The 18978-nt window shown below is 34.2% G+C and overlaps 1 protein-coding gene across 3 annotated transcripts in view; it reads left to right on the forward strand.

The window, feature by feature from the left end:
* adgrb3 (adhesion G protein-coupled receptor B3) overlaps positions 1 to 18978 on the forward strand; it is a 206300-nt gene that overhangs the window by 117888 nt on the left and 69434 nt on the right. For all 3 annotated transcript variants that reach the window (XM_051125797.1, XM_051125798.1, XM_051125799.1), the window contains 3 exons: positions 739 to 933; positions 5251 to 5319; positions 12602 to 12710. In XM_051125797.1, the coding sequence (XP_050981754.1) occupies positions 739 to 933; positions 5251 to 5319; positions 12602 to 12710 (373 nt within the window). The remainder of the gene's footprint in view (positions 1 to 738; positions 934 to 5250; positions 5320 to 12601; positions 12711 to 18978) is intronic.

Consider the following 18978-nt stretch of genomic DNA (forward strand, 5'->3'; position numbering starts at 1 on the left):
AAAACGGCTCACTCTGAACAGGGCTGATTTTGGCACGGTAAAAAGGGTGTTGTTTTACACTACCATCGGGAAATGTTAACTAAATTATATTACAGACTTCTTATTAAGACACTAAAGAATCATAACAACTTGTGGAAAATGGGCATCCGATGACCCCTTTAATTTTTTATATCTAAGTATGAAAATGTTGTTGTGTTAAAGCATCTCAATCAGTCCAACATAGCAACACTGCGTCAACCAATGGCATTACCATGGGATGGGACTATCTATCGTCCAGCCAATAGCAGACAAGACAATGTTTGAGAAACATAAAATCATTATCCATCTATGGGTGAGTCTTCCGGTTAATTAGCCGCTATTGGGAAATAACGAAAAGAATAACGTGCAGTAAATGGTAAAACTGCAGTACAAACCAGTGTGCTCATAATTAGGGTAATACATTAAAATAATATGGTAAGACACACCAGTTTGCAATATCAGTCAGCAAAAACAAGCTGTACAGCTAAAAATAGCTGGACGCGGATGAGACCAGAAGCTAGACCCATACAATTTACAAATGGCCATTCCCACTCTTATGGGAAGAAAAAGGTGGATATAAATAGTTTGTTTAACGTTGCTTGAGAAATTACACACTTCACCTGTAAATACTAATGGTAGTTCTCTATCTAACTTTCTGTTAGTGTTACCGTCTTTGAAGGACACACAGAACCCAGTCTCTTTCCCTGTGTCTGTCTATAGGTCCAGGGGCACCTTGCTAAAGGTCAGAGGAATCTGGCAGGAGATGGCATGTCCCAGGTTACGAAGGTCCTTCTGGACCTCACCCAAAGACGCAATTTCTATGCAGGTGACCTTCTCTCTTCAGTGGAGATTCTTCGAAACGTCACAGACACCTTCAAACGAGCCAGCTATGAACCCTCGTCTGATGACGTTCAGGTAAGAGAAAAACGTAATACGGTTTCTTTGCTAACCTTCATGCTTATATGTGACCCTGGACCGCAAAACCAGTCATAAGGGACTTTTTTTTCTTTTTTGAGATTTATGCATGATCTGAAAACTGAAAAAATAAGCTTTTCATTGATGTATGGTTTGTTAGGACAGTATTTGGCTGAGATACAACTATTTGCATTGCAAATGCAATGCATTTACTAATCAAAAATTAAGTTTTAATATATTTACAGTAGGAAATTTACAAAATATCTTTAAATACTATCCTAATGATTTTTGGCTTAAAGAAAAATCAATAATTTTGACCCACGCAATGTATTGTTGGCTATTGCTACAAATATACCCATGCTACTTATAGTCTTTTAATGGATAGTTAACCCAAAAATGGAAATCCTGTTATTATTTCCCTACCCTCAAAACCTTTGTTCATCTTCAGAACACAAATTAATTTCTGACCCTTCAGAGACAGCAACACAACTAACACATTCAAGGCCCAGAAAGGTAGTAAGGACATTGTAAAATAGTCCATGTGACATCAGTGATTCAACCGTAATGCTATGAAGCTACAAGAATACTCTTCTGTGCAAAGAAAACAAAAATAATATCTTTATTCAACAATTTCTTTTCTTCCGTGTCAGTCTTCATCGTGCATTCAGGAGAGTACCATGACGCACTATCCTTTTAAAAGCTAGTAGTGTAGGTTGAAAGTGATACCATGCATGAAATATCCTGATTACAAGACATTTTTTTGCAAACATATACACTGCAATTCAAAAGTCAGTAAGAGTTCTATTTTTTTTTAGAAAGAAAGAAATATTTTTTCATTCACTATTAACATTATAATGTTACAAAATATTATATTTCAAATAAATGCTGTTTTTGAACCTTATATTTATCAAATAATCTCCAGCACAATTGTTTTCAACTATGGAAATACTAAGTAATGTTTCTTGAACAGAATCTAGAACAGAATTACGTCTGAAGGATCGTGTTCAGAATTACATCTGAAGGAAAATTCAGCTTTGGGATTACAGACAAAAATAACATTTTAAAATATTAAAATAGAAAACAGCTATTTTAAATAGTAATAATATTTCACAATTTTTCTGTTTTTATTGTATTTTTGACCAAATAAATGTAGCCTTGGTGAGCATAAGAGACTTATTTCAAAAACAGTTACAATTCTAACCAACCACCAATGTTTAACTGTAAAATGAATTGGAAATATTTCATTATATGATATAGATGGTTTGAAGGTCTATTAAAGGCGTTGACATTACAACTCAGGATAGTCGCTAGTGAAGTTCTTGGGACTGTTTGCATTTTTGTGGAGCTGTCAGCCAGTTAGCTGTCATGACTTCATTTTGCTCCAGAGTGATTAGTCACATGGCTTTACATGGCAATTTTGGCTCTAAAATGATTGTCCCCAGAACTGACTGCCTGTGAGCAAAGAAGCACTCCAGTCACGTGTTTCTGGAGGAGACTGCCGTTGAGATGAATGGGAATGCTGACTGGTTTCTACAGATATTCCAAGCGTTCGGTTGAAGTTAGCAAAATGGCTGAAGTTCGTAAAACATCTCCAATCACTTACAGCACCTTCAAAATGGCAATGTCACTACTTGGGACCGTGACTGATAAATATCTCGGCGCTCTTGCCCCTCACAGAGAGCTTATGGGATTGTGACACCGTGCGCCAGCTGCTGATAAGAGATAGTCACTAAGTCTATCTCATTCTATCTCAAAGCCTTGTCATAACCTTCCCAATGCCGAAATAAACCGATTTCTCATGACCTGTTTGTGAGAATCTGGGTATTTTTACATAATACGGAGTGTAATGTGATTTTGTGCGTGCGTGTTTGTGTGTTGGGTTGGTGTGGGAGGTTTTATCTAAGCCCTGATGTGAACCGGAGCGTCCCCTCCTCCTCCCCACGTGTGTGTGCCGGGGTGGGTTGTGTGTTTTGGAACGTATTAATGCTGTGTTTAAGTGGACGCATTACCACCAGAGGGAGCATAAGCATTCAAGTAGAAAAACAAGCGTACCGGAGCCAAGACGCTGCCTCTCTCCTGCCTTTCGTGGCACAGAGGCAGAGCAGCAAACAAAAAAAGACAGGCACACGTCCAGCTGGATATCTCATTCAGCCCAGTCACCGCAGCAAACATCAGCTCTCTTTCCAGTCTTGGAGTAGACAGCTCTCCCAAGCGCCTTCAAACTCAGCCGACGCTCTCTGTTCTTCCCCTTTAATTCTGTGCACATTCGAGTGCTTAGGAAAGATCAACCAATCCCTGAATTGAAAGCAGCAGGAAATCCCAGGTGTGTTTTAGAGCCGAGGCTGCTGGACATATCCCATCATCTCCCTCTAAATCAGTGCTGTGATCCTCGCTGTAATTCCCAGAGACGCTGTTTGTTTAGATTTTTGAAATGCAAGGGAGATTCTTCATTATTGCCTTAAAGGGAACACAGACTCGATTTTTTTTTCCCCCTTCAAACATTCTAGATATGAACACTTCAAGTTTGCTTTTCAAGAGCTATGTTCAATTTAAAGTCAATTTAATACTTGTATATACTTAAACAGTAGGTACAAGAAGCCATGCTATTTTTATGAATACAGTCACGGCTAAATTCCCACAATGGCACAGCCTCAAGTACATTATTGCTTTCTTAATGCTTCATAATAAAAAATATAGTGTTTTATTATGCAAATTCATTAAACATTATCCATCCGTTATAGTACAAGGAGAATATAATTCTGTGGGTGCTGTGCAGTGATAAAATTTTCTGAAATGTATTATGGAGTTATTCTGTTTGAGTTAAGTCATTCATAATGCCTTATAATACATCTCAGAATCTGTTTTTAATGTTGTTGTGAATAATTAAAACCATAGTTATCATCAAGTTTTAATTCCATTACATTTATATTCTTTAAAAACACAGTTTTTTAAAACACATGGTCAACAACTATATCCTTATTTTATATCATGCATAATGCATTGCAGTATGTTCTTTAAAGGAATAAACAAAAAATGTACACTACCAGTCAAAAGATTTTTAATGTTTTGTAAAGAAGTAATTATAAGAAGAAATTATTATTAAATACTTTTATTTAGCAAGGATGCTTTAAATTGACTGTTAACTGTTAAGTTTTTGAGCAGCAAATCAGAATCTGTAGGATCTTGTGACTGGAGTAATGATGCTAAAAAATCAGTTTTGAAATCACAGGAATAAATTACATTTTAAAATATATTCAAATAGAAAGCAGTTACTTTAAATAGTAAAAAATATTTAAAAATTGTACTGTTTTTGCTGTACTTTGGATCAAATAAATACAGGCTTGGTGAGAAGAAAAGACTTTAAAAAGCATTAACTTACTGTTCAAAAACTTCTGACTGGTAGTGTATTATAATGTTTTTGTGTTTTTTGGTTTCACTCCGGTATTTAACACCCATTTTTCAAGTTCAATTTTCTGTGTTACTCATAAATATGCTGCATTTTGGAAGTAAAATGGGTTGTAATTCAATATATTCTTATCTTTAAAAAGCATGATGCTTTAAACACATTATTAGCACCCATATTTATATTTTATATTCGTCTTTTCTAATGCATTATATTTCTTTAAAGGCATACATTTCAGTGTATATTTGCTACATTTTAAGTGATCGCTAAACTATTATATTATATTATATTATATTGGTTTTATTGGTATATAACACCCACTTTTCAAGTTCAATGTCCGGTTTTAGGTCTACTTATATATTTGCTAAATTTTGGAAGTAAAATGTGACCCTGGACCACAAAGCTGAATAAATAAGTTTTCAGTTGTTGTATGGTTTTTTAGGATAGGACGATTTTTGGCCGAGATACAAGTATTTAAAAATCTGGTATCTCAGGGTGCAAAAAATCAAAATATTGAAAAAGTCGCCTTTACTAATTACTAATCAAAAATGTATATATTTATGGTAGGAAATTAAAATGAAAAACATCTTAAAAATATAAAATATAAAAAATATAAAATAAAATATCTTAATGATTTTTGCTATAAAAGAATAATTGATCATTTTGACCCATACAATGTAGTTTTGGCTATTGCTACAAATAAACCCGTGCTACTTAAGACTTGTGGTCCAGGGTCACAAACAGATGGCAATTTATGTTGAAATTTGTACTTTTCAAACTGTGTAAATTACATATTTGAAACTTTCAAAGCATAAAATGAGATGAAATGAGATCACAGCTGCATCACAAATAATGTTACCAGTCTGTTCCTGTGCGAGCAGCGTTTTACTAACTACAATTTCTTTTCTCCGCAGAATTTTTTTCAGATCATCAGCAATCTCCTGGAAGAGGAGAACAGAGAAAAGTGGGAAGACGCACAACAGGTGGGTCTGAACATTGTGAACGAGTGTTTTTGAAGCTTCGGGGTCGAGATTGCTTTATTATAGTCACATCGCAGAGAGTATCTGGTGTTGTGTGTCACTCTGCGGCTGTATATTGTGTGATGAGCCCTCAGCGAATCGATTGCCATCACCGGTGCAGATGCTTTAGGTAATTGTCAGGTCAAAGAGGTGCCTGTCTCCACAGGCAGGGCTGCGTCAAATCAAACCTTCTCTGCCAAATACCGACCTCCCTGCTGTGCTGATTGGTGGAGGGACATTTGCAATATCCAATACGTCCACTTGGTGGCAGCAGCATTGGCAGCATATGTCCAGCTCTTATGCTTTCCGTCAGCGGTGACGGCATTGTCTTCTCTCAGTCTCTGAGAGACAGTGTAAAAGCAGCCTGAGGGATTTGGACATGAACAAGCTGAATTTTCTTCAGAAACTCAAACAAAATCTCTAACTGCATTATTATTGCGTTGAAGCAAATTGAGTGTCTTAAATGTTTCTTTCTTTCCTTTAAGCCTGAACTGGTAATGCCTCTTAAGCAGACGGTGGTAATGTTACTGTCTGTCAGACGTAAGCTGCTTTGGAGCTCCTTCGTCTTATGTTTTCACCCGAGTTCTGGTAAAACATGTGTCCTTGAGCGAAGCGGGATGCCGGGTGTCAAGCGAATTAGCCCTTTAATGGAGTTTACAGTAGAGCAGTGTCACAAGGCTTTTAAAGAAAAGTAACATGTTTTTCACTCAGGCATTTGTTCGGAGATCAGGTCACGTAGCCGGTTGCTTGTTTTGCCAAAGGTGTTTTGCCTGGTTAAAACGGTCCCCGGAGCAGACGGCCTCCCGTTTTCCATTCACGTCCTCTCCTCTGCTTTGTCACAGATTGAATCTTCAAGCTCCTCAAATCATTAAAGGACATCTGAGACGGTTGTCAGCGGCTCTGTCAAATGATTGACCTCAGAAAGCCCTGACGTTTAAAGATCACCCAGGATTTTATCTTGTCTGTCTGTCTTGTCTTCCTCTTTTGAGTCAGCACGCCTGAGCTTTGATTGCCAGTCTAGAGTTCACACCTCAGATTCATGGCAGTCTTTGCTGTTTGGGCAAAGGAGGGGGAACATTTTTAAAGAAGTACTCAAGAGAAGAAGCTTTGACTGCCTCGCAAATTCACAAGTCGAAACGATAAAGAACGTGAGGTTCGTTAGTTCATTAACTGATGGTCTACTGTCTGCTTTTAGATGGTAGTAGAATAAATTTACTTTCATATCCCAATCCATAGGATGTGAAATAATAATAGTAAATAGATATAAATATAAATAAAAATGTTATCTCTTCCATATTATATTATATTATATTATTATGTTATTGCAACACAAAGAAAAACTTAAACAAAAAAATTAAAGTTAGTTAAATAAATGATATTAATAGCCTTTATAACTGAGCATTGAATTATATTGTATTAAAACTTAATGTATTTCATTGGTACATTTCTGTGAAGGAAATTTTTTAGGCCTTTTAAAGGAAAGTATAAAGGATCCTAATCTGTATAGCAAAAGAGTAATAGTAAATGACATAAATATAAAAAAATATGTATTTATTTAAATTATTATATTATATTATATATACAAAAATATAAAAAAAAGTTTAGTATAATATTATAATATAGTAATAGTAATTTATATAAATTTAAAAACTGACATATTAATTAAAATAGTAATATAATATAAAATCACATAATATAATATAAATGCTGTAACTATACATTTAACTAATATATAAATTAAGACAATATTTATATTTATACAAAATATACAAATATCATAAAAATTAGGTTAGTAAAATTTTATTTTTATAATTATAATAATAGTAAATTATACCCAAAAAAGAAAATATTATTAAAAATAATGAAATTAAAATATATAATATGATATAAGCTGTAAATATACATTTAAGATACACACACACACAATGTACATTATTTAAATATACAAAAATCATAAAAATTATTAGGTTAGTGTAATATTATAATAATAGTAAATTATATACATTAAAAATGTATTTAAAAATGAAATTAAAACGATGATACTGAAATTATAATATAATATAAGCTGTAAATATACATTTGACTATATAACTTTATAACTATAATAATAATAATAATAATAATATATTATTTAATATAGCTTTCTGTTAGCAAGGAAATTGTCTTTGTATATTATATAAATAAAATTATATATTGTAATTATATAAATTATATGAATAAAAAATGATTGAATTAAATTAAAATATATTATGTTTTATATAAGCTGTATATTATATTATATTACATAAGCTGTATATGTATTATATAAGTTGTAACTATACATTTAACTATATATACACACACACACACACACATATACATATATCGTCATAAAAGTGAGGTTAGTATAATATTGTACTGTACCATAACCAAAAAAATAAATAAAAATGATAATGTTATTTTGGTGTATTTTTGTGCAAATATGCTATTTTCATACCTGTTAACATGTACTAGTACTAGTACTACCCTGAAATTTACTTAGCAGAAGAGTACACCAGTGCAGAAAAACTATGTATGACAGCACAATTTACTGTATTTGCATGACACTCAGTGCAGCAACGGTGCTGGTTCATCTAATGGCCGTCAGCCTCGGCCATTTCCCGCATTGCTGTCTTCCCTGCACACTTCAGCAGCCCAGCGCTGTTGCCATGGAGAGAGATGCTCTGTGCTGTCCCCCAGCAGTCTGACCGAGGGGGGGGATGGGCCGATCCGCCTGCGTGCCCTCAGCATCTCTCTCCCCGTCTGCAGCCTGTCTGATTGGCTTGGCCCAAGATCGGCCCCCATGCGAATGCAGAGCCCGACTCCTGCCAGGGGGATTATTAGATATGTGACTCCATCGCCCTGTTTCTGCACCTCACTAAGGGTGCTAATTATGAAATGTCACTCAGTGCTATTTTTCCGCACCCGTGCTTTTTATTTATTTATTTAGTTAGTTTTTTGTCTCTTGCTTGCAGATTGGCTGCAATGTGTTTCTGCGCTTTGTTTGTTGTCACGAGGGGAGAGGGTTCAGATGCTAATGAGATGAGAGAAATAGGCAGCACAGTGTCATATGGTGTGTAAATCCATACTGTAAATCTGCTGGGGAAAAAGGTTAAGACAACTTGGCATGTGAAAGTCTTGATTAAACTGGTACAGCAAACATAGAGCAGTGTTATTTTAGTATTATTTATATAGCATTATAGTATTTTTTATTTTATTTTTAATTTTTTTACATTTGTATGAATTTATATATAAATTTCTAAATAATAATTTATAAATATAATATGATTTTTTTTTTTATTTCACTTTTAGGAATTTTAGTACTATTACTTTTTTAGTACTAGTAATTTTTTTCTTTTTCATTTTTTTTCAGTTGCCTAGACAACATTTCTAATTTGTAAAGTTTTTCATGTAATATTATTTATATTTTATAAAATGTATTTATTTTATTTTATTTTATTGTATTTTTTTAATTTTATTTTATTATTGTTTTATTTTTTTTTCCACTTAACTACATTGGTTATTTTTTTTACATTTCTAATTATTTGTTTTTTTATATTTTTAATTTTCATTTGAAATTTTTGGTCATTTTAATTTTTGTCATTTTTTTATTGTTTTTTATTTATTTATTTATTCATTTATTTGCTTTTTGAGCAAGCTTTTAGCTTTATTTTATTTTGTTTTCTACGTTGTTTAACTACATTAGTTAGCGTGAACAATACTTCTACATTATTTCTAAATTTTAACGTTAGTCTTAACATTTAGTAATATATATATATATATATATATATATATATATATATTTTTTTTTTTTTTTTTTTTTTTTTTAAGTTTTATTATAATAAATATATAAAATATGTGTATTAGTTAATAAAGTGTAAATTAACATTTTATTAACATTAACAAAGGTTAAATGCTATTACGTTGCTAATTTTTGGTTTATATTAGTTGAATGATGCACACTATTCCAAAATAAAAAAGTTATCTGAATATTTTGTCAAAATGTACTTTTTTAATGATTTTTTGGTATGATATCATGAATCCTTCTTTCTTTTTAACCCCTCTCTTTCAGCCACTTGATTACATTTAATGAATAAAATCAAGTCCAAAGAGTTACAAACAAGCAAATGGCATTTGACAGCTTTTTATATTCAAATATTTATATAGAATATTATATTCTTAAATATCCAATAAATGAGTTTGGAAAAACATGTCTGCTCCTGATAAAAAGTTCTCCTAGCCTTTCTGTTCCCTCTAAAGATCTTTCAGACTTTCCGAGTGATGGCAGATGTAAATAGCTGAGTTCAGTCACCTGAAGGTCAAGGATTGGATCAGCAGACCGTGATGCTATTGACTGAAAGAGAGCAGGTACTTTGACAGGCTGAGACTGTGAATCGGGAGGGCGGTGAGCCAGTGCTCCAGCCACAGGCCTGAATTCCTCCACCGCATTTGCTCTGACACTGATGGCTGGTCCTCTAGAGAGGCTCTGAGCCCTGCACAATCACTCTGCTGCATGAGTTTGTCTTTGTGAAGGACTGAGCAGACAGGATGCAGGGCTCGAAAGTGTGAGATACAGAGGAAGTGCCCTTTAAAAAGTCTTTATAGTCTCCTTCCAAAAGAGTCGGTCGAGGTGCTTTTACTAGGCTGACTGTTACTTAGGGTGTCGTTTGTGCCAGATATTGCTTATTGCTTATCTATCTATAGTAATATCTATCTAGTTTTGTCGATCGTTCGTCTGTCTGTTTGTCTGTCTATCTGTCATTCGTAGAACGATATCTACTGAATCATTTTATCTGTCATTCTTCATTCTACATTCATGTCTGTTTGTTTCGTCTATCTATCTATCTATCTATCTATCTATCTATCTATCATAGATAAATCCAGTATCTGTCATTCTGTCTATCATTCTGTTTGTTTCGTCTATCTATCTATCTATCTATCTATCTATCATAGATAAATCCAGTATCTGTCATTCTGTCTATCATTCTGTTTGTTTCGTCTATCTATCTATCTATCTATCTATCTATCTATCTATCTATCTGTCTATCTATCTATCTATCTATCATAGATAAATCATTCTATTTGTTTTGTCTATCTATCTATCTATCTATCTATCTATCTATCTATCTATCTATCTATCTATCTATCTATCTATCTATCTGTCTGTCTATCTATCTATCTGTCTATCTATCTATCTATCTATCTATCTATCATAGATAAATCATTCTATTTGTTTTGTCTATCTATCTATCTATCTATCTATCTATCTATCTATCTGTCTATCTATCTATCTGTCTATCTATCTATCTATCTATCTATCATAGATAAATCATTCTATTTGTTTCGTCTATCTATCTATCTATCTATCTATCTATCTATCTATCTATCTATCTATCTATCTGTCTATCTATCTATCTATCTATCATAGATAAATCATTCTATTTGTTTTGTCTATCTATCTATCTATCTATCTATCATAGATAAATCATTCTATTTGTTTCGTCTATCTATCTATCTATCTATCTATCTATCTATCTATCTATCTATCTATCTATCTGTCTATCTATCTATCTGTCTATCTATCTATCTATCTATCTATCATAGATAAATCATTCTATTTGTTTCGTCTATCTATCTATCTATCTATCTATCTATCTATCTATCTATCTATCTGTCTATCTATCTATCTATCTATCATAGATAAATCATTCTATTTGTTTTGTCTATCTATCTATCTATCTATCTATCATAGATAAATCATTCTATTTGTTTCGTCTATCTATCTATCTATCTATCTGTCTGTCTATCTATCTATCTATCTATCTATCATAGATAAATCATTCTATTTGTTTCATCTATCTATCTATCTATCTATCTATCTATCATAGATACATACAGTATCTGTCATTCTGTCTATCATTCTATTTGTTTTGTCTATCTATCTATCTATCATCTATCTATCTATCTATCTATCTGTCTATCTATCTATCTATCATAGATAAATACAGTATCTGTCATTCTGTCTATTATTCTGTTTGTTTCATCTATCTATCTACCTATCTATCTATCTATCTATTTGTCTGTCTCTCTGTCTGTCATTCATAGAATGATATCTACTGTATCATCTGTCTGTCTGTTGGTCTGTCTGTCTATCGTTCTATTGATCATCTATCTATCAGTCTGTCTGTCTGTCTGTCTGTTGTTTATAGAACGATATCATTCTAAGTCTATCATTCGTCTGTCTGCCTATTTTTCCATTTGTTTTGTTTATTCGTCTGTCTATTGTTTTATCATTCTATCGTGTCATTCGTCTGTCTGTCTGTCTATCTATCTATCTATTTATTGTTCTGTCATTCTGTCATTCTTTTGTTCTATCGTTCTGTAATTCTGTCTATCGTTTTGTCATTCTATCTGTTGTTCTATCACTCTATGGTTCTGTCTATCGTTCTGTTGTTCCATCGTGTTATTGTTTTTATCAGTCTGTCGTTCTTTTTATCTATTGTTTTGTCGTTCTATGGTTTTGTCTATCATTTTGTCGTCCTATCTATCACTTATCTATCGTTCTGTTATTCCATCATTTTGTTTTTATTTTCATTCTATCAGTCGTTTTCTTTGGTCTGTCTATTGTTTGTTTTGTTCATTCATCCATCCATCCATCCATCCATCCGTCCGTCCATCCATTCATCCATCCATCCGTTTGTGTCTGTCTGTTCATCCGTCCGTCTGTCTGTCTGTCTATCAATCTGTAATCTTTCTTCTATTCTATATATTGTTCTATCCCTTTATAGTTCTGTCATTTTAAAGTTATATATATATATCTGCCATTCTCTATATTGTTCTGTCTTTCTGTTAGTTTGTTCAATCTGTCAATTTTTGGTTTGTTCTGTTTATTCATCTCTAGCTATCGTCTGTGGTTCTGTTGTTTATTCATCTGTTTTGTCAGTTTGTCTCTCCAACCATCTAAAGTTCATTCTATCATTTGTTCTGTTGTTTCTTCTTCTTGTCTTTTTGTCAATCATTCATTTTATTATTCTATTCATCTTTTAGCTGTAACTTTTTAAACCTTTTTAAAGTTTGACAGCAAAAGTTTAATTTCGATTTTATTTAATTAAATTTACCTGGATTACAAATCCATCTAAAGTCAGATTTGTACCTGTTTGATATTTATTTGCAGAGAAAGTAACATTTTTCTCTTCTCCTTTTGTCCCCTATGATTTTCTTTTCCCAGATTTACCCAGGGTCTGTGGAGCTCATGCAGGTCATTGAAGAGTTCATCCACATCGTCGGGCTGGGAATGAAAGACTTCCACAACGCCTACCTGATGACAGGAAACCTGGGTAAGAGAGGCGCTAAAACCCTCCCACAACCCACTCGTCTTGCTGACTCTTCCCGTCAGTTCTGTGTGCCGTCAGTAATTGAGGATAAATGGTGCATGGAGGGGGCAAACAACTGCCAGTCGATAATGTTAATTAAAATCAAGCCCTTTCCACTTAATGTGCTAAATTCTAATGCAAACAGCCTCATCTTATTTCAGCTCGGGAAAGAGGCGACTGCGTTTGGGTTTGGTTATATCTATTGCAGTGTGCTTTTATATTCATTTTCAGAAACAAAATCGTTCGCCCTCTTACCTGATTGCTTTTTTATTTTGGTTTATAAAGCAAGGCTGTTAAAAAGATAAAGCATGACTCATGCATTTTCTCATAAACCTCCCATGTCACTGAAAGAAATCCAGTGCTAAATGTCAGTTCCCACACAAATACTGATTTCCCTTCCAGTCATTTGAACAAAATCAAAGTTAAATAGCTTTAAAAAAAAAAAAAGCTTTTGCTTCCGGTGATGAAGCACATTTGCTTAGTTCTCTTTATTCGAGCGTACAAAACATTGACCCATGAAATTGCAATCTGCATGAATTGCAGAGCTCAACAAATATGAAATGAATGGATTAGGATGACCTTCCTATCCGTCAGCAGATACATAGAGGAAGTCTATAATGTTTGGAATGGTGCTTATACCCAACTATCATTAAAAAGGTAATTTCATTGAAGGGCACCTTTGAAATCTTCTTTAATGCTAACTTGTTTTATGTAGCTTGTCATAAAACATTGTCAGGATTGTGGTGTCATGACATTATGTACAGTACAATGACATATCCAGACATTCAAAACTTGGGCAAATTACACATTGCAGTTTTTTGGCACTTTTCATGAATGCAGTACACTTTGGTGTCTCATGACTTTTAAAAAGCAGTTTAAGTATTGAATTAAATGACCTTGACCTTCTTGGTTGTATCCAAAACAACTAATTTAATATTAATTTGGACCTTCTGAGATTCTTGAAGGTTGAACACCTTTCAGTGGCCGTTTTAATAAAATACTTTTAGGCCTTATTTTGTGTCATTTATATTGATTTACCTGCTGCCTGTCACATTTATATAACGAAAACCACAAAAAATGTTCGCAGAACAGATGTTCCGAGGTTTTTCAAGGCAGAAATGAATTTTCATCAAGCCAGTTCAGACATGACCACCACATTTCAGTGCATAAGATAAAACTCACAGCCAGAACATCAACATCATGGTGATGCAGGAGAGCTATAAACATTTTAATGTCAGCCACTGACAAGCCAAAGTAAAGTAAACCTATGATTGAAACTACTTCTTGTAGTCTGAAGGTGAATCTGAGTGATGCTGCATCTTCCAGCTGCTGCTATCATTACAGATGCATAAAAAGGCTTTAATAAATCACTTGTGCAACCAAGAACATGTCTATTTTAGACATTATGTCTCTGTTGATTTGTAGCCCACTTTTTATTATCTAATTACCAGCCATTTAAATGAAATAAATTGTAAAGTAACTTTGAAAAGACTTTATTCAGAATCATTGGATTTAACGTTTAGAATTCCACAGGCATTCCTGCTTGAACTTATGACCCAGTAATTTCATTATGCAGCTTCAATATCAACATTTTTTTTTTTTTTTGGTATAAAAAAGCTTTCAGTTCTTTTCAACACAAGGCAAAGAATTAGCCACATCAAGGCTCCATTAGTTAAAGATTTCGAGGTGATATTGAGATGGGGAAATGTATTAAAAGGTTCTGTAGAACAAAGTAATGAATTAGGAATAAAAAGTGTTTGGAATAATTCAGACTTTTTAAAGAAGTCTCTTAGGCACACCAAATCTGAATTTATTAGGGGTTTGAGCGCATATCGCTGAAACCCTATTGTAATTGTTATAATGGTCACGGATGAACGATTTCCGTGCAGACCAAACCGTAAATCGTAGAGTCTTGAAACTTGGAGGGATGATAGTGCTCACACCGCCTACAACATGACCGAGGCTCACCCCAGTCTGCCTGACAGTGGTGAATAGCGATCAAAAGTAAGAATTCGCTCCTAACTCTGAAACCATCAGTCACAGGCTCAATGTTGTTAGAATCCTTGGCACATGCCAGACAAAACGCATGCTTTTTCAGGTATTTTGCATTTTTTGCAAAACCTACTTTTGCAAACTAGTCCTAGGTTTTTTGTCCGATCAGAGACAATATAAATAAAGATATTGTCTCTCAAAAGAAAGAGTCACCTCAGAACTGCCTTAACGAATCGTCATATTTTTTAGTCTTCTGCCCGTTATAGGTCACTCTGTAACACATTTGCATAATCCCCGTCTGCCTGCGAAATACGAACAGTCTGACCTGCCCACAAACACAACCAAACCAGTGCAGAAAGATTCTCTGGAGAGTGAATATCAATAATTATCAAAAAAGTTGAACTTTGACTTAAAGGGACGCCAAAACGTTTAATGGGGGCAGGGCCACAGTTAGTAAAATGCCTATAACTCCTGAACGGAATGAGACATCTTCGCCAAACTTGGCACACTTATGTAAGACCTCAAACTGAGGTTACAAGTAAAAAATCACAGAGATTAGCCACTTGGTGGCGCTATAAGAGGGAAAAACTCCTATCAACATGAATCGCTGTGCATGGTCTTGGTCCAAAGTGCCAGAAGTATCTATAAGGACATTTGTGTATCTCAGTAAAACATGGACGCCATTGACTGATGACATTTGAGGCCGATCGGAACGAAACTTGGTGGGCCTGTTTGACTCACTTCCCCAAAGGTCTGTGAGAGATTTTAAATTAATCGGCCACTGGGGGCGGTGTTGCATTTTTTGAGGGCGTAAATTTTACTTTGTGTGGTTTTCCGTACATACACACAATATTCATATCGTATGATAGATCTGCTTGTTCCAAACAATTTTGCCTCTAGAACCACTGCTGTCAGTCAAACCATTTTTTAAAGTGAAAAACCTACTTGTGTGAACTAGTCCTAGGTTTTTTGTTCAGCCTAGAAAAAAACACCGCAGTGCAATTCTCTGGACTCTCTAGGTCAATAATTATCAAAAATATGTTATATGTTAATATGAAATTTACCCCTTGGGAAGCTATAATGGGGTCCTTTAGAAAAGGGGCCTGTCCAAATATACCCAAAAGCCTATAAAGCCTAAACGAAAAATCAAAACTTCACGAAACCCACTAAGCATATGCGACAGGGGATTCTAAACAAGCATGCAAAGTTTCAGGGAGATCAAACCACAGCTGGCGCTCATAAATGGTATAAAAACATTATATTTCTATGGTAAATCACCTGGATTTGACAAAAATGCTTTTTTAAATAATTGATTTAGATGGTCACAGGCTTGCTAAATAATATGTAATGTCTTTTTTCTTATGTGCTTAAATACCTAAAGCTCTTCAACCCCAGTAATACAGTAAAAATTATAATATTGTGAAATATTACTAGAATTTAAAATTAACTTTTTTATTTGAATATATTATAAAATGTGAATTTTCAGCAGCCATTATTTCAGCCTTTTTCAGAAATCATTCTAATATGCTGACATGCATTTATTTTAATGTGGTTGGATTTTTGATTTATTAAATTATAGCCCAAATAACAAACATACAAAGTAAATTTTTATTTTGACATGTTTCAGTTTTTTTTAAGCCTTTTCAATTTCCTTATCAGTGAAATTAAACAACCATCTTAGCCTCAGTCTGCTTTCTTTGATTAAAAGAACAAAGCGGTACTGCCTGTACTAGCCAAGTGAAAATCATCTGTCATAGTAAGATATTGCAGCATCATTTCCGGCCAAATTTATAGCACGTTCTTGACACCACAATAAATACGTTCTGTCAGCGCGACAAACTGTTGCGTCCGCTTTTAGCCAAATAACCTTGATTGCACAGGCTCTCTTTTTTCCGTGGCATGTTTGCTCGTAGAATAAACAATGACTTTGTCTTAGTTGCAGCTCTTTAAAGCTAAAATTTGATTTTTTTTAATGTGTTTAATGGACATTGATTTGTGAGCATTGATTGCTCAGACTATTTGAGAGACCCTGTCGTCTACTCCAATAAATAGTCTAACCCTCGCATTTAGCCGAGATTGCACCGAAATTTTTGACGTGACAGAAATGGCCTGTTATTCCTCGGTAGGATCCAGTCATTAAGCTCATTAGTTACAGGTGGGCGCAGGTGCCGATGCCTCCTGGCTGGGTTCCCTGAGGACCGTTACCCACAGCGGCGTCTCAACACAGACTTGAGCAGGAAAACAGCTCTGAGCACATCCCAACTGAAGAGATCTCACACACAGAGGGAAACACACTGAATAAATCACTGGTGCAGGAGATGATTAGAAACTGTGTATATGAGAGGAGAGCTTCACTCCACAACACTGTTCTTCAGCTTTTTTGACGTACAGACCATTCAGCTTTTTTATTTTTGGCTGTTCATTTTGCTTTTGGTTATTTTAGGCTGTGTTTGAAGTGCAGTACTACTGTACTGCATGCTATACTCTGTGCACATTAGTATACAACAATATACATTTCAAGCAGAAATGTTATATTGTCACATAAGCTAATTATAATAATTAGTTTTACTATTATTATTTTTTTATTACAGACAATATATTTATATTTATTATTACAGACAACAACAATTCCAATTCACATAAATCCACAAAAATAAATTTAAACAGATGGTCATATGGGTTTTCGAAAAATGTCTCTTTTTTGCAGTTTGTAACAGCTATCCTTTAATATAAACAGTCTGCAAAGTTGTTAATCAAAAAAGTGCATAATAAATAAAGATATTGTCTCTCAAAAGAAAGAGTTGCCTCGGAACGGCCTTAACGGTATTTTCGAGTATTTTGAATAATAGGGCCCAACAGTCTTTTTCCTTTTTTTTAGAAATTCTTGTGTGTTTTTAATTTTTCTGATAATCAAATACAGGCATTAAATATTTATTTATTTTTAATGAAACGAAAATTAAACCTTTTTATTTGTTGCCAAACGAACAGTTTTTTTTCTGTTATTATTATAATTTCTGCATTCAGTTGTTTCATTAAATTTGCCAGAAATAGTAATATTTAAACACCTACATTATACTGTACAAAAGTAATATAAGACTAATACGTTTCTGTTACATGTTAAACCGTACTTTTATTTTGACAGGTTGCCGATTAGTTTTTGTGTGTATACACTACGGTATGATGCTAATTTTCTCAAATGAAACGGTAAAAAAAGTTCTGGAGATTAAGTTCATAAGTTCATAAGTTCATCATATAATGAGACGCAGAGGCCGAAAATAACTGCGAGCGTCATGTGTGCTTCATTATTTGTGTAATAAACAAAGCCACGTCTCCGCCATTCATTCATACAGAGCAGAGCGGAACATGGAGGATTCATATTTAAACCGTCTTGTTGCGTTTTAGTATTCATAGACACTAGTCCAGGGGTGCTCAGCCCTGTTCCTGGAGATCTACCTTCCTGCAGAGTTCAGCTCCAACCCTGATCAAACACACGTGAACCAACTAATTAGGATCTAAAGGAGCACTTGATAATTACAGACAGGTGTGTTTGATCAGGGTTGGAATTCAACTCTGCAGGAAGGTAGATCTCCAGGAACAGGGTTGGGCACCCCTGCACTAGTCCATATCGCGATTCGAATTAAGTGAGAGGCCTACTTTTGATTTATTAAACCAAAAATTGATGAATTCTGTGGCATCCCGCGCTATAGAGTAAATACCGTTTTTGTGAATGGACTCCGCAATCCCATAAGTGTTTTAGCTGAGGAGAAATTGTGACCACGTAACGTTAGAGACAGAAATGACATGCCGTTGTGTAAATAAGATAAATAACATAAGGCTATTTCGTTTTTTAATAAAAGAACAAGGTAATATTATTAATGATTAATATAATGGCAGGGGAAACACTGCACCCTAAATGATAACAGCACTATGTCATTTAACCATGCACAGCCACATTCTATTCATCAGAATGTGGCATTAGAATACATACTCCAATAATAACCTTTTACAAAAAAAAAAAATAATAATAATATATTTATTAGTAATGTGTAGCAGGTAAATTAAGCAGGATTCCTTCTATGAGTAGAGAGGCCTGTGTGGAGGTAAGGATCACTAAAGGGCCTGTGATCTCATGCTGCTTTACAGCTTAACATGTGAGCTGCTTCACCCACCGTTCTCTAGTTCTACTCCATGTGCTCCTGTGACTAATGCCCTCCTCCAGCTCCCCACACAGCAGCTGGCA

Source organism: Labeo rohita, chromosome 13 (genome assembly GCF_022985175.1).
Source record: "Labeo rohita strain BAU-BD-2019 chromosome 13, IGBB_LRoh.1.0, whole genome shotgun sequence".
In the NCBI taxonomy this organism is placed as follows: Eukaryota; Metazoa; Chordata; class Actinopteri; order Cypriniformes; family Cyprinidae; genus Labeo; species Labeo rohita.